At 36.4% G+C, this 23,502-nt stretch overlaps 2 protein-coding genes across 2 annotated transcripts; both read right to left on the reverse strand.

The window, feature by feature from the left end:
* Window positions 1-9,896: 9,896 nt before the first annotated feature.
* LOC141844697 (cytochrome P450 86B1-like) lies at window positions 9,897-11,546 on the reverse strand. The gene has a single exon (XM_074732695.1). It carries the CDS (start codon window positions 11,544-11,546, stop codon window positions 9,897-9,899), a length of 1,650 nt encoding a protein of 549 aa, XP_074588796.1.
* Window positions 11,547-19,116: 7,570 nt separating this feature from the next.
* LOC141845005 (uncharacterized) lies at window positions 19,117-20,213 on the reverse strand. Its single transcript, XM_074733004.1, has 2 exons — window positions 19,782-20,213; window positions 19,117-19,664 (listed from the first exon to the last, which is right to left on the reverse strand). The coding sequence occupies exons 1-2, from the start codon at window positions 20,199-20,201 to the stop codon at window positions 19,155-19,157; spliced, it is 930 nt and encodes a 309-aa protein (XP_074589105.1). The 5' UTR covers window positions 20,202-20,213; the 3' UTR covers window positions 19,117-19,154.
* Between the last annotated feature and the right edge of the window lie 3,289 nt (window positions 20,214-23,502).

Consider the following 23,502-nt stretch of genomic DNA (forward strand, 5'->3'; position numbering starts at 1 on the left):
AAGTTGAAGTAGTAGAAACACTCCAGTCGAACTAGATTTGAAATATTAACTTTAGTTACTCCTTTAAGCTGGTAAGAAGAATGCTCTCGCCCCTACGGGTGTAATGTGTAAAACACTCCTAAATGCCTAATGAGTTCCTCAAATTTCACTCGCCAGTTCTTGTGTATCTGCTAGGTTTTGTAAGGACAAATTTTAATTTCATATCGTCCATGCTAATTTTGTTCTTATTCAAGCTGTAAATTGTTACACATTGAAGTGAATCCATTATCTGTTATGTATCCACTTATGGAACCAAATTAGAGTCGAAATAATGTTGATATGTAATCAACTCTGAAAGTTCAGGTGAGGGAGAGCTTGAATTTTCAGGACTTCACAAAAGAGCAATCTTAGATTGACCGGAATCCAGTACTTCAAACAATCCAGATGGTGAGATGCACTGGTATTAGCATAATCGTCTTCCTGATGATATTACTTTGAACTTTGAATCTATAGGGGAAGAAGAATCATGTGAAACTGGACACCAGCTTACACTTGCAGGATTATTAGTTGAGACGATAGTGCTGAACAAACTGGACTCTTATTCTTCACAAGAATATATATAAGGACAAAAGATAGGCACAACATCTGAAACAAATAAATTTTAAAAAGTCATTATCACAAATTAATTGCTTAGAAATTGGAACAAAAATGATTATTTTTAAATTCAAACAAACTGTTTCTTGGTGATTTGTTCTTCTTTTGTGCGGACAAATACTGATACCTTGTTTTGATGAATCCAGTGTCAACAAAATGGTGATTGGTAAGGACTGTTCTGCACAGAAGTGGCACTGTAGCTCTGCGGAGGATGATATTTTAAGGGAGTATGTTAAGAAGCATGGCGAGGGGAACTGGCTTATCAAGAAGAACTTGATCCTGTCTCGATTGTACAAGGAGTTGTCGTCTGCACTAGCTGAATCGTCTTAGGTCTACTCTGGAGAAAAATCCCATTACAACCGAAGAACAATTGCTCATCCAGCTTCATGCACAGATGGGGAGCAAGTGAGCTCAGATGGCAAAACATGTGAATTTACTGGATTTCTTTTAACAAACTGTAATTCATATGCTTTTGCATGTACAGAAAAAAGTTGGAGAACTTTTCGAACATACGAGTAAAAAGGAGATGCTGACCAACACCCATTCATCCAGTGGATGATGCTTCAAATAAAAAACACCACCAAGTTGATGCACTGCAGTGCTGATATGCCAGAAATTCCTGCTTTAGTAGCCAAGTACTTCTTGGCTAGTGGTTAACAAGTATCCTACGTGAGAATGTTTGCTGACACCTTTGGAAGTAGAATGCCACATCTGAAGTTTCTACAGGAGGGAGCATCGAGGCAGGAAATCATCTCAAATGTCGACATGGCTGTGAAACTCTAAATGCTTGCTGTGGTAACAGCAGCGACAATGGAATTGTCGCGCTCACTGATCGATCTCCAGTTCCACCTTTTGGGGATGTTTTTGAACCCAACATCAGCAATTCAACTGTGGTCTCCAAGAGGCAGAAATGCGATAAAAATTTGAGTTGTCCTGATGTTGTCATCCATAATTATGAAATTACTGATCAGTTGACTTGGAATCTAATTTGCGAAACATTGACGAGGATTTTTTCAATGGCTTGGAAGTTGATGTAGGAACCATTGCTGATGATGTTCCTGAGTGTTTTGAAGCTGATGAGCAAAGCAAGCTTTACTGAATGCTTCAACATTTCAAGATCCATTTCTCTTTGAAAACCCTATTGCCAGCATTGAACACAATGAAATCCTTGACAATTCAAGTGATAACCTCATTTAAGTTCTTGAGTTTGTTGTCCTGCCTCAATTAGATTTCTTGATGCTTGATGAACTACTTGAAGAAATTGGACTCAAGGAAAACTATCTAGTAGCAAACTGTAACCCCATGAGTGAGGATGAAATAGCAACACCCAGAAACAAGATTTTTGCAATGAACACAAGATGGCACTTCATGAAGCTATCAACTGTACGAGCTCCCTTTGGCTCAATATGACCATCAGTTCTAGCCAGAATCAACAGACATACGTGCTCCAAAGGGCATCAAGGAGCTTTACCGAATGCCTCTAAACCTCATAAAATAGGTACAGGTTCAAGTATTAATCTACTTCTATGATTCTTTATTTGTTCTTCTTGGAGAAAATGTTTGAACTGGGTGTCTAACTATTGTTAATTTCATGCTTCAAATGCTTCAGCAGTAGATGCCTGTCTTTTGATTGCTACAAGGAAGGAGAAACATGTCTTATCTAAGGAATTACTCAAACAAATTAAAGTTGGTTCAAGCACTCTTGGAACAAACTCTTTTCAGAGTGGAACTTTGACATAGATAGTGAGCTCTCTTCATGTGGGATGAGAATTTCTAGTGGGATGTTTGATGTGTGCACTTGAAGATTTGATGAAGCCAATCAGTATAAGTGATTAGCCTGGTGGAGATGTCATTGGATTTTTAAGAGGACAAAAGCACCTATTGAAAAGTTATTGAAAATTGTCAATATTGATCCAACAACCTCAGGTATGATTAGTCTAACTCATCAATAAGTTAATAGTTTGATATTCCATTTATACTCTCGACGTACTTTTTTGGACATTCTTCGGGTAATATATGCATTCTTCTTGATATTTAATATCGTCCTTTGTAGAGTTTTTTCTTCAAATATTGTCACATCCCTTTGGGTAAGTTTACTTTTTTAGGATAAATACTCAATACTCCATAAACTCTCTCATTACTCCATAATCCTTCATCTCTCATAACCTTCCAATTTATGTGAATAAATATGAAATTAAGACACTTGAATGGACATTAAGGAGCATGAGAGTTTTTTTTTATGTACTTATAAATATTCATGTAGGTATTCTTTTGATTAATACTGTGAAAAGAAAGGTCAATAAGATTATCTTTTCATATATGCAATTGTTATATATAATTTCTCAACACACTTTAAATTTTGAGTTCTAATGGCATTTTAAAGCTTTGGAAGGGAATATAAAGTCATTAATTGATTTATTTAATCAAATAATTTTTCCCTTTAATTTTACTTTTGGATGGCTGGTGCATACATTCATTTAATTAATTGATTGATTGATTAATTGATAGTTATTAGCTGCCCACACATTACTTAATCTTAATTAATTAATTAATGTTACAGCGGCCGCATGAATCTTTTTCCATTAATCAATCAATTAACATATCTATTAACTAATTAATTCTTAATCATTAATAAAAATAATTGATAATTTTTTCAATCAAATTTTAAAAATTAATTTTGATTTATTCTAAATGGATTGATATTTTGATATAATAATAAAGTTGTTCTTATGTGATTTGAAAGTCATAGATTTTGAGTCATTGAAATGTTGAAATAACATCTACAATATCTAATGTAATGTGATCCTTCTTTAGAATCTTATATTGATGAGAGCTTCGTCGCTAAACCCCAAATGTAATCCTAAACAGTACTATTATAGTAAAAGGTGATTACACTTAGGTGCCCTTCAGAATCGTCTTTAAGTTTTATGAAGGAAGATAAATCACGAGGTCAACTATAGTCGACCACCAAATGACTAGGGGGTGAGAGAGATTTTTCCCTTAGGGCATGCACCCGCCTGATCCCTTACCCCATTGTAGTAAGTCTGTCATCCTCTAGTCAATTGGGCATCCCGTGGGACAACCCTAAACTCTAAATGCCTTGTAGAGATAGAGAAAGTGAAGAAATTATAAGAGCATGAGTTGTAATCGCATATGAATTATTGCGATATGAATTATAAAGAATCAAACAACCATAGGATCTTATCATCTTCTGTAAATGCCTTGTATTTGTGAGGAGGTAAATCGAGAAATTGCAATTGGTGAAGAAATTATAAAAATTTTCTAAAGCATGAATTGTATTATCGCATATGAATTATAAAGAATCAAACAATTCAAACATGGGATCTTATCATCGATATATGATAACATTGCGAAAATAGATAAATTATAGAAGCGAAATATATATAACCGTAAATCTGAACCTGAATTTAATCTTCTGTAGGACCGGGGTTAAGGCGAGGGTTGTCAAGAGAGTCGAGATCATCCTAATCCTACCGGGATCAGATCCCTTTATATAGCTTTAGAATCCAAATCAGTTATCATCCATGGATGATAATGAATTAAAGCGAATTAATATATTTTTATACAAATAAAATCCACATCTTAATTATTAATTAGATTTTTTTTATTGGACTAATTCCTGATAATAAATTCATGTGTTTTGATCTTCTAATAGAGAAACAAAATCCAGATGATGGCATTCCTGGCGAGCAGTGCTAACCATTATTGATCCATCAATGGAACACCCAAAGCTTTGGGAAATTCTGACAATCTTCAGCTTGGTAGCTTCCAAACTCCATCTGAATTAAAATTCCATTCGTGAGAATGGCATTCGTAATGAAGGGAGGTAAATCAAATAATGAACAGTTTGGGAGGGCTTGTTGTCACAACTCCAATTATCCAATTACTCAATTAAGAAGGTTTGATGTTCTATTTTAAAATAGTTAAGTTCTATCTCTAAGGTGTGTTTGATTCAAATTAATCAGTATAAAACTAAGATATATTATTTGATTCAATTTATTTATTTAAAGGGAATAAAACATAACCAGTTTAATATTTATTACATTACTCTTAATCTAATTTATTTTTAGAATAAATTAAATTAAATTAATAATATTAATATTGATGATGATAATAAATTGATAATATAACAACAATAACAAATAAATATAATTTATTTATTAATTTTATCATTTATATTTAAATAAATTTTATCTTGTTTTATTGTTGTTATTTGCAATAAAATAATTTATTTTTATAATTATCAATTAAAAAAATAAATTCATTAATATTAAAAATTAATATTATTTATTTATAAATTTTAAAATTTAAATAAATTTATATATTTTAATAAAATAATTCATTAAATTAATAAATGAATAAAACATTAATACACTATATTTATAATTTTAATAAAATAATTATATTAAATTAATAAATATAATTAATAAATATAAATTATTAATTTGATTATAAGTTTAATAAAATAATTTATTAAATTAATAAATATAATTTATTAATTTGATTTTTTAAAATTTAAAATTAAATTAATAAAATAATTTATTAAATAAATAAAATAATTTATTAATTTTATTTTTTATAATTTAAAATAAATTATCTCTTTTAAATTTATAAGTATTTAAATTAAAGTTTATTGAATTAATTAACTCGGTTTGACGGTATATTTCAATTAACTCAGTTTTATAATTGAAGGGTAATCATGGAAAAAATTTTATTAAGTTCCGAAATTGTAAAAAATCTTAATCTGTCAAGGTAATCATATTTCAAGTTATAACCCATGTTATAACTCAGTTATTAATGTGGTGGTGATGTTATATCACTTGAAAATCGATCATAATCTAAATCAAATAAGATTATCGTTGATAGCCTTGAATAAATAACCAAGGTTATCAATGTTAATCCCAACCAAACACCCCTAGCAAGTATATATCTAAAAAGTAAAAAATTAATGAAATGAATCTATAAATAATAGTGAATAACAAGAACTACCGTTGGTTTGCTTGAACTAGCCAAGGAAGAAGAAAAATAAACAACAAAATAATTATAAGGATGGAAGGAAAAGAGAATACTAGTTTTATCCTCTTTTTAGCAAAGGAAGAAGAAAAATAAACAACAGTTTTTTCGATTAGCTTCGACGACAAGAAAACATAAATAAGAGCTGCTTTTTGTTGGAGATATAGAATGACTAGGATTGTTATTGGGCAGTTGGAAAACAACAAAAGAAGGGAAGAAGGAAGGTTGTTACTCTTGGAAAGGAAAAAAAAAGAAAAGAAAGCTATTGTTCGAGAAAGAAAAGAAAAAAATAAAAAAGAAAAGAGAGTTATTGTTCGAGAAAGAAAAGAAAAAATTAATTAAATTATAGTGAGGTAGTGGAAGCGAGATTGCGTACGTGTGAAAGATAATAAAAAGAAAAAAAGAGGAGAAATTTTTTAAAAAAAATTTCTTAACTCATTTTAAATTGACTGAACTAATTTTAATCTAATTAAACTTTTGATTCGGGCATAACTTGGCTAAATCAAATTCAAATTAATCCTAGTTTAGATCAATATACTCTTTATCTTTGTGCTTATCCGATGGACTTTATTCGATCCCAATCAGATTTTAATTCAACACCTTCACTTCATGTTCAATTAATGATTCAGTTTATTCATTTATTTATTTTATTAGAAAATCTAATACTTAATAAAACTTATATATAGATAATAATAAAAAAAATTAGGCTAGATTATAACCCTAACCCAGAACAACTCATATACGTGGCTTCATCTCCGCCGCAAGAGATCCCTTCTAATTAATGCTAAAATCATTACTTCTATTCATCATATCTATGTGTCGACCTCGAAATCCTGTGATCTTGCAATGTTAAAATCATTACTCGGTCCCACGACTATTTGTGAGGAGGTAAATCGAGAAACTGTTGACCATGAGGGAGGAGGGTATTGTTTCGGCTTCGCAAAGATTCGAACCTTTGCCCTCTTTTGCAACTCTGCTCTGTCGTAACCAATTCAACTATACCCCGGGGGCAAAAACTATCTTGGATAAATTTTTTATAGTGATCGACCTCACCGTCGAAAATGATCGCATAGTCAGAAAACCCCCTAAGAGATTTTTTGGAGGCACGATACCACTATGTTGATAAGAGCTTACTACCGAAACAGCATCTTAATAAAGATTTTTTAAAAGTATGGTATCACTATGTTAATAAGAGTCTACTGTCAAAATAACACCTCAGTTAACAAATACATATTGCTAAGAGGACTTGAATTCGGAACCTCAGACAACACATGTCTCCATACTTAGCACTTGAGATAAATCACTTCGACAAAATTATGAATCTTGTGATCATGTGAAGAGGTTATGGGCATGGATCTTTCATAGAGATTTGGGTAACAACACTAAACTTTCCTCACCAATAACCAATAATAAGCAAAGAGATCTCAAAAATTGTTCAATCATACGAGAACCACATCTTATATATATATACAACAAAAGATCCGATTTTATTATGAATCCATCATTAATAATAAAACAGTTTAATAAATTCTACACATATATAAACTCACATTCAATAACATAAATTCACCAACAACATTAAATAGATTAATCAATGACATAAATTTATGTGTTATAAAATAATATATAAGTCCATCGAATAGGTGAAGGAATTAAAAGACATTGAATATTTGGCATTGGTCCCCCATGAAATATGCTTCTTGCACATTCTCTTCTTCTGTAAGGAAACACAGTCCCAGAGGACGATACATTATTCATTCAGGGATAGAGATGGACCCATGAAATAGTATTACGGTTCAACATCTTAAATAAATCCAACGTCCATTAACAAACCCTAATTAATGAGGGACTATTGCTCATTAACTTGGATGAATACAAATGGATGAATGTGCCAAGGAGACCAAGCAACCCAAACAGTACAATAAGTGAATGGCAAGATGCAACTTGGTGGTTTCGATATCAAGATGGTTCGTGTCAATCTTTGATCGGTTGGCTCATTTACTATCGGCTATATACGAAATTGAAGCATCTTGCACCCTTACGAGCTAACTATACTAGAGAGAGGGGAGATGATAGAAATTTACACTTTGTTTGGGAGGAGGTGAGGAATGAAAGGGGAGGATAAATAAGGGGAAGAAAATTTTAATTCTTGTTTGAGATGGAATGAGTTAAAAATTAAGGGAAAGGGGAGACAAGGGTAAGTTTTATTCTTCCATGCTCATGAATCGTTAGAATTTCTTACACTTCGATTTGGAATATAAGGAAAGGGAAGGAAAATTCAAAAATATTTTATTCTAATTTTATCTCTATTTTAAATATTAATTCTCAAATTAACTCATTTATTTATATATTTCATCTTTGTGTCATCGCTACTCACACAACGTGCGCTGTCACCACCCAATATCCAATTGCTCGCATATATTCCATGACATCGACATCGGCCCTCATCGCAAATCTTTTCGAGGACAAGACTCAAGAGGACAGAGACAAATAACCCCAATCTTCTTCTTCTCCTCCAATAACGAAGACTTATTCAAAGAGCATATGTTGTCTATGTTTTATATCTCAACTTTTATATATAATATTGACAGAATTTTATAGTTTCTCATCCGTCCTCTGCATACGTTGTCTTTTTTAAGAAGTAAGGGTATTTTTGTAACTTTATATATTTAATCTTCATTTCCCTTCCTTTCCTCCCAAACAAGGTAACACATATTATGTTAATAAATCTTCCATCTCTTCCAAATAAGAAAAACATAAATATTTTACTTTCTTTCCTTTTCCCTTCCTTCTCTTCTCTTCCCCTTTTGTTAATGAACATTCTCTCACCTCATCCAAACAAAGTGTTTGAGACCATTTATCCATGTATCAACTCGATAATGATATATATATATATATATAAGGGTTTTATATATTGTACACCTTATGTTGCACCCATGAACACTTAGTATAAATTATTATTTAAAAAAAATTACTTCTTTTAGTCTAAATACTATATCTTAAACTCTATATTTTATATCCTAAACCCTAAATTTTAAATCTTAAATTAACAAAAAAAAAAAATTATACTAGGTACTCATGGGATGTACAACATATATAAAATATGCAACATATCATTTCCGTGTATATATATACACATTAGTATCTTATTCATCCACCTATACATAGCAAATTAATTCAGTATTTTTTTTTTCCAAATTTAGAGTTTAAGATTTAGAGATGAGATTTTGTCCAAATCTATTTTTTTAATTCTCACATAAAGGAAGTGAGAATTTAAAAATAATAATTAAAATACATTTAATGATTTAGAATTATCAAAATAGTGTTTGAAAGTTCAAAAATTAATGCCTTTTAACATCATCATAAATGTGATGTTAACAGGGGATCGGCTCTGCCTCTGCTAGTTCAATCGACAGGGTTAAACATTAGAATATAAAATAATTAAAATTTAAGGGTAAAACTGAAAAAAAAAAGCACCTTATTTTTTAACTCTGAGTCACAATTTAAAAAAAAATAGTAAAACTTCTGTTACTTGAATCCGAGATTTTAAAATTACATGATAGTAATTAATTTTATCATTGTGCTAAAATTATTTTATATAAAATATTATTATATTAAAATATTATTTTTAATTAAAATTATTTTAATTTAATCAAAATTATTTCAACCTAATATTGATAACAATTTGAGTTATTGACAGTTTGGGTTAAATTTATTATAAGAGCAGCTCTAACACTCCGTTAATGGAGCATTAATAGCATCTTTTAGATGATATGGAAAAGTGAAATGGAGCGTTATAAGATGATGAGGAGTGATCCACATGAACTCGTTCAATATTTTGAACGAGTTCATGTGGCATGGGGTGGACCCACTGTCATATGTATTTTTTTTTTATTTTTTTAGTGTTATTAACGCGCTAACGTTGCAGATGCCCTAAGTTTAAGAGTTTTAAATAAAGTTGTTATATATTATAATATTTTTTAGTTAAAATTGTTATCGTAAATAAAATTAATAAGATAAAATATTATTTTAAAATTAGGTAGGAAAATGATGAAAAAGGATCACTATTTTTCCTAAAATTTAAAGATTAATTTAGTAATTAATTAATGTATCAGAATTTATGCGAACTCACATGTAAAATTATGATATTAATAATATATTAATCACACTTTTAATGCAGGTATTATCGAACTACATGCATAATTATTAATATATAATTAATTAAGTAATTAATCGACGAGACGTTCTCTCTCGGCGAAGGTGACGCGGAAGCCCTGCTTCATGTACAAGGTGGTGGTCATCTTCGGCGCCACCGGGTGGCCGGCCACCGCCGCCACGCGGAAACGTGCCAGTATCGCCGCCGCCACCATCTTCATCTGCATGTAGGCGAACCTCTTCCCCACGCAGACCCGGGGGCCGGCGTTGAACACCGCGTACTTGAACTGGCTCTCCGCCACCAGCCCCGCCGCCGTGCCGCCGCCCTTTATCCACCTCTCCGGCTTGAACTCCCGGCAGTCCGCGCCCCATATCGACTCCATCCGCCCCATCGAGTAGATGGAGTAGATCACCCTGGCGCCCTTCCGCACCGCCGTGCCGTCGGGGAAGACGTCGTCCTCCAGCGCCTCCTTGAAGTCCACCGGCACCGGAGGGTACAGTCTCATCGCCTCCGAGATCGCCGCGTGCAGGTACTCCATCTTCTTCACCTCGTCCACGCTGAAGACGACGTCGTCGTGGGCGCTGCTCTGTTTTTCTCTGTTCTTGATGATTCCGGCGATCTCGCGGAGGACGCGAGCCTCCACGCGGGGGTGCTCGGAGAGCAACCAGAAGAACCACGCAAGCGCCACCGAGGAGGTGTCGCGGCCGGCCAAGATGAAGCTGATGCAGAAGTCTTTGAGGAATTTGTTCGAATACGTGGCGGCGGCGTTCCCGTCGCCGCCGCCGCCGGCTTCGATCAACCTGGATAGGAGGTCGGACCGGTGGAAGAAGTTGTCTCCTCCGGTCACGGCTTCAAACTCTGCCCGCCGGTCCACCAAGGTCTTCTCCGCGAATTTATGCACTAGTCGGACCGCCACCTTGAGCCGCCTCTCCGTTCCGACGTCGAGCAGCCGCATCAGCTTCCAAACGAACGGCGGCACGATGAAGCGGAAGAGCGAGAGCTCGGTGGCCTCCTCCAAGGCGCGGGCGAAGGGGACCTCCGGCAGGCTGGGGTCGAGGCATCCGGGATCGACGCCGAAGCCGGCGGCGCAGATGTTGTCGAACGTGAAGCGCAGGAGGAGCTCCTGGAGATCGACGGGCTGGCCGCCAGCCGCCGCGGCGGAGAGGATGGGAAGAAGTTTACAGCGGATGAGATCGGCAACGGTGGCGGCGGAGTAAGCCGCGAAGCGGGCGGAGTGTATCTCGGAGGTGGCGGCGCGGCGCTGTTCGCGCCACGCCTGGTCGTCGGCGTTGAAGATGCCGTCGCCGAGCAGCTCGCCGAAGCGCTCGCGGAAGTACGCGCCTTTCGGGTAGTTGGCGAACCGGATCCGGAGGACGTGCTCGACGGTGGCAGGGTCGACGGTGACCACCCCGTGGCAGTTCCCGAAGCACATGCCGCGGAAGGGGAACGTGCCTCCGGCGCGCTCAGCGACGGCGGTGGCCCACTCGTAGATGTCGTCGAGGTGGAAGAAGACGGTGGGGATAATGCCGAGGACAGGCCACAGCATTGGGCCCTTGGACCGGATCCGCTGCACGGCGGCGCCGAACACGAACAGGCCCAACAGCGCCACCGCCACGTCAACCGCCCGCAACTGCTCGCGGGCCGCAGCCCACCCCGCCGCCACGGCAGCCACCGCCGCCGCAGCAGCGCCACCACTTGCACCGGCCACTGACTCCGCTGCCATCGCCGCCACGTTAATTAATCAGGTTGGAAAGAGCACACAAGATCGGATTAAAATAAATAGCCGTGGAGGGTGACAAGGTGGGTAATTAATTAATTAACTAATTAATTCATTAACCCCGGAAAACAGCATTCCCAACTGTTCCATTGACTTGAGATTAAAATTTAATTAATGGCTGGTGGATCAGTAATTAACTCATTCCTCACTCAGCATAAGATGAAATTCGTCATCCAATGGCCCTGCACGGTCGACTGTATGATTATTTATTCATTTGTAAGAAGATAAATTGAGAAGTTGCAAGTGATCATGACGGAAGAGGGTATTGTCAAGATTCGACCTTTGCTCACTTCAGCAAGTCTGTTTCGTCGTAACCAACTCAACTATGTCATGGGGGCAACTCATTCTTCAATTATTTCAAAAATTAAAATATAATTTCTATATTTCTTTAAATTAGAAAGGATAACTTTAGTGCAATGATAAAATTACTACAGTATAATTTTGTGATCACATATTCAAGTCATAAATAGCCTCTTATATTACAGAGTAAAATCCTAAATCTTTTTTAGGACTCTACGTTGATGAAAATTTCGTGCACTAAATTATTTGTATTACCTTTAAAATGTTTGAAGACATAAAAAAAAGTAACATAAGTGAGATTGAAGACCCTATAAAACCCCCGGGGTATAGCTGAGTTAGTTATGACGAAGTAGAGTTGCAGAAGATGGTAAGTGTTCGAATCTCGCCCAAGCCGAGTAATATCCTCTTCCGTCGTGGTCAACTGCAGTTTTTCGATTTACCTCCTCACATATGGTCGTGGGACCGACCGTGTGAGGCCGTTGGGGTGACGGATTCCACCTTTTTACAGAAGAAAAGAAGACTCTATAAGACAACGATATACTTGTTTTAACAAGGGTGAATTAAGATGCTACAAAATGAAGAAATGACCGAGCTAGGGATATTCATTGAGGATGTCTAGCACCGTGATCGGAAATTACTCGAGCATGTTAATTAGATGGGTAGTCCCCTTGTATAATTTGTATGCATGTGAGCTGTTCGATATAAATCCTCTTTGGGAGATGTCCCTCTCCGAGTGACTATGCAAGGTACAATGTTGCATAGTGGTATTTTTGGTGGTTGGGCTTAAAAAAGATGTGGGCTTAGGACCTTAATTAATGCATTAATGGAGCTGTGCATCCATATGATTGACAAATTAGGCCGAAACTAATGATGGATAGTGTGAGCTAATGGCCTTTGTATTGATGATCTAATTAAGTGGATTGATGGATTGAAATGGTGGTTTCGAAATTGTTTTAGAGATCTTGTTTGGATTTAGGGTTTAGGGTTTTTAGGGTCTAGGGATCTTAATGCACTAATGGAGGTGTGCACCCATAAGATTGACCAATTAGTGTGAAAATAATGGCCTTTGTGTTGATGATCTAAGTGAATTGATGGATTGAAATGGTGGTTTTGATCTTGTTTTAGAGATTCGTTTGGGTTTTCGGTGTTTAGGGTTTAGGAATCTTATTGCACTAATGGAGGTGTGCACCCATAAGATTGACCAATTAGTGTGAAAATAATGGCCTTTCTATTGATTATCTAAGTAAATTGATGGATCGAAATGGTGGTTTTGATCTTGTTTTAGAGATTCGTTAGGGTTTTCGGTGTTTAGGGTTTGAGAATCTTATTGCACTAATGGAGGTGTGCACCCATAACATTGACCAATTAGTGTGAAAATAATGGCGTGTTGATGATCTAATTAAGTGAATTGATTGATCGAAATGGTGGTTTCGATCTTATTTTAGAGATTCGTTTGGGTTTTCGGTGTTTAGGGTTTAGGAATCTTATTGCACTAATGGAGGTGTGCACCCAAAAGATTGACCAATTAGTGTGAAAATAATGGCGGATGGTGTGAGCTAATGGCCTTTGTATCGATGATCTAAGTGAATTGATGGATCGAAATGAGTTTTTATCTTGTTTTAGAGATTCGTTAGGGTTTACGGTGTTTAGGGTTTAGGAATCTTATTGCAATAATGGAGGTGTGCACCCCATGAGATTGACCAATTAGGGTGAAAAATAATGGTGGATGGTGTGAAGCTAATGGCCTTTGTATAGATGAAGTGAATTGATGGATCGAAACGGCGATCGATTTCGATCTTGTTTTAGAGATCATTTGGGAGCCCCTAAAGAGGTTTGTAGGCCACAATGAGTATTGTGAATCGGTGTGCTTTTGTTGTGAGTTTGTCGTTGCAATTTATGATATGGTTTCAAAGGTGAAGACGCTTATCAATTATCAAATGAGTAATAATAGATATCATGAAAAGCTAGCATGAAAAGTTAGCATGAAAGACACAAGGGGCTAGGTTCCACCTGTATGCAGGGGAATGGATCATAACGGAAAGGCTTCTAAGTTTCATATATTTGACGACTAAACGATAAAAAGCCTTAATGGACCTTGAACAAAAAGTCTCGAGCTCGTCTATATGGTATGACTCGATATTGGTCATTACTCGGTCAATATGATATCGATATTGGTCCCCTCTATGCTAACTCTCGAGATGATAAGGTGATAATCGGTGATGCCTTATACTATATTAGGTAAATTTGATGCGGATAGAATCATCAAATAATATAATTTTAAGAATACAATTGATAAACAAAGTGTTTTAGCTTTGATCACAATTTCATAAACACTATAGTAATTTCAATCTCATAAAACACAAAGTAGCTTCTTTGAGATCGTTTGGAGATATGTATATACTATCAAAAAGGAGCCTCTTCGAGATCGTTTTCTCAGATATATGGATCTTGTCTCGTTTATACTTTTAACATACTTTTGATTATCAAGACCCCTTTTTGATATCGTCATCACTTACTTAATTTAATTTTATCGCCATTTGGATATCGATATAACTCTTCGTGCAAGCTTATGCCTTTAGATAAGAGTTTTAAAGTCGAGGCAAACCTTCTTTGCTTAGGACGGTATTGTTATGTCCAAGTGCTTATAATTTATTATCAAATCGTCTCCTAAAATACAACAAATTACGATTCGAAATAAAGATCAACAGGATCTTTTTATAAGCTTTTGGGGGTATATCGAAGGGTGAAGAGGTGTTAATTAATTTAATTAATCAATTAATTTTCATTTTATTCTGCGGTCGCTAGTGACGCCATCACCTAATTAATTGATTAATTTTTTAATTAATTAATTAATCAATCGATATTTAATTTTGGCACTAATTCATCAATTGATTAATTAATCTAATCTGCTAATTAATTAAATAATCTTTTAATTAATCAATCAATTATTAGTTAAAATATTTGATTTTTTCAACTCTTTTTCACTTAAATTTTGAAAATTAATTTTAATTTCTTAATCATATTTTCAATCTTTCATGGTTCCATGAATATAGATTGACATTCACAAATATTCAAATAATATTTATGTATTCATGTGTTCTCTACTCGAATAATGTTAAATATTAATTTTTGATTCATTCAGAAAATTAATTTATAATTATTTACTCGCAAAATAGACATCAAAACAATTATAACTCTAAGTCCATGGATTTTATGGGCTGCAACCTAAACAAGAAAACTTGAAGACTTCGATCTGAACTGAAATTAAATTGTTCGATGGACCACATTTGAATTAACCTCTAGCTTCAACGACAACGTAACATTTTCAATATCGACTGCAAAGACTTAGCGATCGAGACTAGGAGTGAGTAAAAATTTAGTTAAATTAAATAAATCGATCAAATCGATTGAATTTAAAAATTTGGTTCGATTATTTCTGAATTTTGGTTATTTTTGCTAAAAAATCAATTAATTCGGTTCGATTTCAATTTTAAAATTTTTTATTCAGTTAAATCGAATTAATCCAAATAAAAAAATAATTTATAAATTTCTATATCAGTAAACTTATAAATCTCTAATTAATTGATAAATTTTTTATAATATTTAAAAATTTTAGTTATTTCAGTTTTTATTTGAAAATTCGATCGGTTGAAAACTCAGTTAATCGATATTTTATTGGTTAGGTTTGTTCAGTTTTTATTTGAAAATTTGATCGATTCGGTTAGTTAAAAAAAATTCAGTTCGATTCGATTTTGATTAATTCGATTCGGTTCGATTCGATTTTCACCGAATACTCAACCCTAATTGAGACACGAGCTCAAGTCCATTCTTAAAATGTTGTGTGTATCAAGACACTTAGCGCAGACCAAGTTTAACTGGTTGCGTATATACATCGTATCTATCATTGAAAAGGAGCTTCTTCCATATTATTTTCTTGAAAAAGATTTCTCATTTCATAATCATGAAGATATGTGTCATTGAAAAGGAATCTAGTGGTGTTGGATACCTAGATTATTAAAAAAATATATTTGAAAGGGAATCTAGTGAAACATAATATGTCGATTGCGATTGTTTTTGGAAATCATCAAAGTTGATCCAATCACCTTGAGTCCCATCAATCAACTCGTTGATAAGTCATCGTTTGAACTGTGGAGCTCTCTATATGGAATCATAGGTTTATATTTGTTGGAAATTTGAATAGAAACAAGAAGAAATGAATGAATGAGACTCCATGTGCATGAGGTTTAGTTTCACATTAGGAGTCTCATGACTTTATTATTAGTTTATATTGTATCACATACATTAACATACGTTGTAAAAGTATGTATGGGGAGAGATTCTCTCTCACGCATAGTGCGCAAGGGGCATGCAAACCGAGGGTATGGATTGTATACTGATCCAAGTTGACTTGTGTACGAGCACGACCTATGCATTTGAATATCGAAACGATCAGAGCAAAATTTACCCAAGTAAATGACTTGGGCAAAACGACTAACTATGGCTGATCTTTTGATTCAAGTGAGTAACAATAGTAAATGATCATTAATTGGTATTTAAGATAGTAAAGATCTTCGATATTTGAGATACCCTTATTTATATATATATATATATATATATATATATATATATATATATATATATAGATTTTCTATGCTGCATGACGGGATTTACGTGACCCGTGTGTGACAGCCCCGACCCCCAGTCACTCCCGCCGCTGTCGCCACACCGTCCGACCACCGGAGACTGTCGGACCGGGCCCGATCGACGGCCCACTCGTCGACGCGCCGACCGGAGCCGGATTCCGATCGGATTGTGGTCGGAATCCGGCCGAATTTGCCCGGAAACCGCCGAACCAGCGCGCAGGCCACTGTGGGCCAAATCGCGATCGATTTCCGACCAAATCGCGGTCGGAGACTGGCCGAGGAAGGATCGCCGGCGGCCGGCGATCCTTCCTCGGCCGTTCTCCGACCGCGATTTGGCTGGAAACTGACTGCGATTTGGCCCACAGTGGCCGCTTGCTGAATGCGGTAGTTTCCGATCGAATTCGATCGGATTCCGGCCACAATCCGGTCGGAATCCGATGCCGATCAGCGCACCGGCTAGTGTCGCGTCAATCGGGCTCAGTCCGGCGGTCGATGGTGGTCGGACGGTGAAGCGGCAACCGCAGGAACAGCGAGGGGTCGGGCGTCGCGGCACTGTGCATTCCCATTTTGAACGGTCTGATCTTCATGATCACGCATGATGGACGGGGATCCCGCTGTCGCGCAGGGGCACGTACGAAGCCGACGCGCAGCATAGTATTTTCGTATATATATATATATATATATTGCGTATCTTATAATATGTAACTCATCCACGATAGAATATTGAAGCGCTCGGAATATGAATAATAATTTTTTAAAAATTTTTTACTTACGATTAAATCATTTAAGATTTTTTCTGTCAGGATTTAGGGATTGAGTTATAGTATTAAGCACATAAAAAAATTTAGTTGCTTACGGAATGTGTTAGATAAGATATGCATGATAACAAAGGGGCATATCTCGCCAGCAACTATTTTTTTTTTCGTTTTGCAAATGTTTGTGTGCTTAATAATATAATCTAATTTCTAAATCTTAAAAAAAACTTTAAATAGATTTATCGTAAGTCAAAAATATAAAAAATCACTATTTAGGTTCCGGATGTCAAAGTCCTTTCAAGTATCTGGAATAATCTATCAAAAATGAGTCGTACATTATAACACTAAGTAGAATATCAAATTCCTGTATCCTTGAATCGAGTTGCATGATAAATCTCGGGCATAGGTGAGTTGGTTACGACAGCAAGTAGAGGACAATCAAATTCCACATTTCTACAAAAGAGTTGCATGATAGGGATACTAAAACAGAGAGAGATAAATTTATATTATCGAATTTTTAATTTAAATTTATTTTTATTCTCGAATATATTTAGATTTTTTTTTTAAGAAGAAGGTTTTGTTAAGACTAAATCGCATGTGGCACTTAAAATCTAAATCCAAGAAATCCGCGACAACGCGATTTAGCGTCAGATTCTCTGTCCTCGGTCAAACTGCATGAATCCAACGGCGCCACGTGCCTCCTCCGCCCAACCCAACTGCATGCGACCCCAGTGGGCTCCACCTCCATCCGCCAATCACGAGCCCGGAATCTCAATTCTGTCTCCCATCCCCTCGTGACCCCAAATGTTAATTAATAATATTTTCAACCTTTTCCAATTATTATAAATATTATCTGTATCTCTAGATATATCCTCTCAATGATTTTAAATTAAATTAATTATTTTTTAAAAAAATAGTAAATTTTATTTTATTTTATGAACTTTGTTGGACTCTTTGGAATTATTGGAGAGCATGTTGTGCATCCAATCTGGCTTCCTTTATCGTGCACGCCTCTTTATTCAACATCCCCAGCTGTACCTCCATGTGCTTGCCAACCAAAATTCACACAATTTTATGCATTTTGATAAATCCAAAATTTAAAAAAAAAAAACTTTTTTCATTATTATTTATTTATTAAAATAATTTTTTATTATTTTAAAATATTATTAGAATAATTTTGATTAAAATTATTATAATTAAAATATTATTGTAATAATATTAGAATAAAGATATTTTTGATTATTTTTTTTTTCAAGATAAGGTATCCTTTGATGATAAGAAAAATAAGAGACTTTAATTTTTTTTGCTTAATTTTTATTCGCTGGAATTATGTGCTTTTATATAGAAAAATAAGAGCTATTTTGTAAAAATAAATAAGGTGTGAGATAAAATGAAGCTCTATCGGTGGAATCCATAACCTTAGCGCCCCACATAATCGGTCTCGCAACCATCTATGAGGAGATAAATCGAGAAACTATAGTTAATCACGACGCAGGAGAGTAGATTCAAACCCTTGCCCTTTTTTACAATTCTATTGCGTCATAACCAACCCAGCTATGCTCCGGGGGCAAAAATGATAAATCCCAGTTAGCCTCATTGGCTATCTCTAGGATGATTGGTCCGGTCCCATAAAAGTTTCCCATCGGTCCACCAAGGTAAATCAGAAAGTACACAGCGGCCAGTTCCAGAAGCCCCAGTAAATAGTTAAGTTGGTTAATTAAAATTATTGAAAGGGATAAAGATCTAATCTTAATGAAGTCGAGATAATGTCCTCCTCTCCTCAGTGGTGGTGGTATGAATCGCACATTTGTTGTCGAATAAGAGGTAAAATGAAAAATTTCTCAAATTTAATTGATTTAATCCAATTTCCATGCATGGAGGAAGAGGCAAAAAGCGCCGGCGCCGGCGGCGGAGGAGGTGGTGGAGGAGGAAGAGAGTGGCATGGAGGAGGAGGAGGTGAGGAAGGAGACGGGCTTGAAGATGAACACGGCGTGGCGGAGGCCGCCAGCGCCGGCGGGGTGGAAGAGCCAGTCGTGGACGTCCCAGTAGACGTCGACGCGGGCGCGGCCGACGGTGACGCACTCGTTGCCACGGAACTTCCACTGTAGGTGCTTCACGTGGATCGCCTCTGCGCCGTCGATCCTCACCGCCATTTCCGGGTCAGCGTTGCCGCCGCCGCCGCCGGTGTACTCGACCAAGATCTCGTGCTGCCGGCCGCCGCCCTTTTGCTGGAACCGCGCGCGCGTCGCGAATCGCGTCCGCCCGAACACGTGCTCCCAGCGCGACACCAACGTCGCGTCGATCGTCGCCGGCCGGCACCCCGTTTTCTGGTGCGCCTCCTTCTCGTCGCCGAGCAGGAGCGCCACCTGGAAATCGATTCAAATTCGATCGATCGATCTTGAGTTTAAAGAAGAGAGAGAGAGAAAACTCGATTTTGGTTGAATTCGAGTGCTCAAAATCCGATCTTTAAGCGAATCACTAACCTCGTGCTCGGAAGCGACGACCATAAAGAAGCCCGATTGCGGCTCTGGTTCGCCGGAGAATTTGGCGCGGCGGAGGTCCCAAACGAAGTCGACCGGCCGCCCGTCCACCTGGAACCGCTTCGACCCGTGTTTGCGCCAGAAATGCCACGGCCGGATCTCCACCTTGAAGCTAACGACCGGGGAGCGGCGGTCGCCGGCTGCGCTTCCACTCGCCTCGTCGTCGACGGACACAGAGAGGCCACGGGAGAGGACGTCTCTGTACCAGGCGACGCTGATCAGGCGGCAGTGGCCTGCGATCTTGGTGCGGTAGACGGAGGTGACGACGCTCTGACCTGACTTGGCGGCGGCCGTGGTCGGATCCTCCGGATGCCTCCCGCCGGCGCTGAAGCAAGAAGGGACCAGGAAAGGAGGATCCTGCATTGGCCGAGGATATAGCAGAGCAGAGGAGGTACGAGTGGAACAGAGGAGGAGGAGGAGATATAGAACATTGTCGCCCACCACCAAGCCTATCAAACACAACATGGCCTCGAACTAGATGACATCGACTCAACAAAGGTTCAACTTGATATCCGGGTTGTGACGCGACTCGACTCAATTCATCGATTTTCAACAAAGGTTCAACTTTGGTGATTTTGAGCCATCTAATTAAGTTAGAGGATTAAGGACGACTCAATCTAAAATTTTGTTGAGGAACTTGATCGATTCAAAAGATAAAGGTTTGAGAGTACGATGAGACTACGATCGATCAAGTTTCGGGAATTTTCGTCTCCCTCTTTTATAATGTGTTATCGACGTTTACATCTTCAGAGCATAGTTGAGTTGGTTACGACGTGACATATTTATTAAAATGGACAAGAGTTGAATCTCGGCAAAGTCGACCGTGTAGAACTGTTGGGGTGGCGGATTCCACCTTTTGTTGAAGAAATTATGGACAATTTTATCTTGATCAAGAAAGTCAAAATGCAACTCATTGGGAAGGGACACACCAAACTAAAGAAATGATAGCAATCTTCCGACTGACTTGAAAACCGACTGACTTGGAGATCTTCCGACTAACTCTAAAATCGATTGATTAGAGATCTCCCGACTGAATTAAAGACCAATTGACCTAGAGACCTCTCAACTGACTCAAATTGACTTGATCAGTCTCCTTGAGACTGGACCCCCGATAGTTCGACCACTTCGCCCCCAACGCCCATCCCCTAGCGAGAAAGACCCTCTTACATTCGGCATAGGCAGGGGTGGTATGTGAATTGGTCTTTCAGGCAAGGGTCATATAATATATAGTCTAATGTGGTGGAGTACCATGATCTATTGGTCTTTCAGGCAAGGGTCATATAATATATAGTCTAATGTGGTGGAGTACCATGATCTACAATTAATACATATGACGTTTCATAGTGTGGAAGATAGAGGAGGGAACATTTCTTTTACTCCGAAAAGGAGGTGTTTATAGTGGAGGTATATAGCTCGAAGCGGACCCTTGAATTAGTTGCCTCAAGGAGATAGATATCAAGTAAAATTCAGGAGTTATGCATGTGGAGTCACGTTTGAATCAAGGTTTCTGTTGCGCATTCAAACAACGAGCATAAGATCAAGACGAGAAACAATCGGAGTTATTCATCTCCCTCTAGCTCGCACAGATCCTAACATAGCTATCCCTGGGTCTTCAGTGATTTCATCAATATAGAGACCAATTATCCGGTGACTCATATTGCGGTGATCCCAGCCGGAACATAATGTTTTTTTTCCTCCTTATTAATAACTCCATTTATATTGGAAGGAGTTAGCTGAGTTGAGTTAGTTGGTGAGGATCTTACTCATACTCTAAATATTTAGGGTTCAATTAAATGATGGATAGGGACAAGAGAAAGAGTTGGTCAAGCTTCAATTATAGTTGGCCAATAATTTATTTATTTTTTCTTTCAAAAGAATGTTTTTTTATTATTAACATAATATTTTATCTATAATTTTCTATTTATTTTTTTTACAAATTACTTTGTACAAAACATCATCATCTTTAACTGCTTTATATGAAATTAAAATAAGATTTCATTTATACTTTTCTATTTAAAATATCTTTTTAACACTATCATTTTGGAACTGATTTATAGGAAATTAAATTAAAATAATTTCAAAATGAAGTTTTTAACCAAAGAATCAAATCAACTTTAAAATGAAGTTGTTTTATCAAAATAACTCCAAAAATATAATAGCATTCACAAAAATAACTTTAAATTTAGATAGATCTAAGATAGAGAATTATGTTTAATATTTTTAAAAAAATTGGAGCATTCTTTTTAATGATAATAATAGATAATAATATCAATTAAGTTTGTAAGAAATGATTTAGAGTGGATGAGTCAAGGAAGAGCAAGCTTAGCATTGATTTTAGGGCATGGGGCCTACTTTACTCACCAACCATGTAGGGCCCATCTCCCTTCATGCTCAAAGTGGATGTCCTAGAGATTTAGTTGCCATAGAGAAGAATTGAATTGGCCCGAGATCAACGGAGGGATTGAATCTTGTAGGAATGAACTCTAGTTCATCATTTTCCGTCGAATTGATTTCTTATCGGGTCGGTTTCTACCAAGTAAGGTCTTGGTTGAGTTGACTTGTAGCGAGTAGGGTCTTGATGAGTAACTTTGGTGAGTTGACTTGTAGGGAGTAGGGTCATGAGGTGACATCTTTACAATGCTTAAGTTAGCCCTTGAAGAAAATAATAAAGTTGAGTATTTTGCGTGTACCCTTTCTCGATTGATATGGCTACCTTTCTCGATTGATATTGCTACCTTATATAGAAAAATATCCAAGGTATTCTAACTCGTAACTAAACTGACTAATAAGATCTATGTTGACCGAATTTGATCACATCATGTGGCACCCAATATTCTAACTTGTCTCAAGGAGCATTGCATATGAAATCAAAATATTATATGAACTAAATAATTAGTTGATATAATTTTTATTAATAATTTATTGAATGACATACTTAAGTTTTTTTTAAATATTTAAATCATACTTATTATACTTAATAATTTAAAAAGTGATGTATGTGATTTAGATATTACAAGTCACAAGAAAGTAGTCATAGATTTATTGTAAAAAATTTAATTTGCATTTGAACCGTTACCGGTCTGGCTCATGGTTCAACTTGAACCGCCTAATCCGGTTTAGGAGTGGAAAAATATCAAAAATTTTAATGTATCATATAAATATATACTAAATATAGTGATATTAATGATATACTGAAATTTTTGATACGATATAGTACCGTATCGAAATTTTCAATATCGATATCAATATATACTAAAATAATGAAATATTGAATAATTTCTATGGGTAATTGGACAAAGATGTTTTTTATTTTATAATTTTAGTATATAAAAAATATTAAAATATCGAATAATTTTGATATGAATGGTATGATTTTTATATCATATCAAAAATTTGATATATCAAAATTTCGATATCAGTATATATATTTTAAATATTGAAAATTTTGATACGGTATATGGTATGCTATAAAATTTTTGATGGTACAGTATACCACTCCTATTCGGTTATGATAAGTAGGACTGAGTATTCGATTAAAATCTTGATTTACCTCCTTATAGATGGTCGTGGGGTCAACCGTGTAAGACTGCTGGGGTGGCGGATTCTACCTTTTTATAGAAGAGTATTCGATTAAAATTAAATCGAATTGAATTAAATTTTTTTG

This window comes from Curcuma longa, chromosome 14 (genome assembly GCF_044706935.1).
Source record: "Curcuma longa cultivar G26 ecotype Majalengka, Jawa Barat chromosome 14, ITB_CL_G26_1.1, whole genome shotgun sequence".
Classification (NCBI taxonomy): Eukaryota; Viridiplantae; Streptophyta; class Magnoliopsida; order Zingiberales; family Zingiberaceae; genus Curcuma; species Curcuma longa.

Excerpts from the sequence above, each read along its gene's own strand:
- LOC141845005 (XM_074733004.1), bottom strand. The coding sequence starts at position 20,201 with ATGCAGGATCCTCCTTTCCTGGTCCCTTCTTGCTTCAGCGCCGGCGGG. Across the intron at positions 19,665-19,781 it reads TCGTCGCTTCCGAGCACGAG|GTGGCGCTCCTGCTCGGCGA; the intron begins GTTAGTGATTCG and ends ATCGATTTCCAG.
- LOC141844697 (XM_074732695.1), bottom strand. The coding sequence starts at position 11,546 with ATGGCAGCGGAGTCAGTGGCCGGTGCAAGTGGTGGCGCTGCTGCGGCG.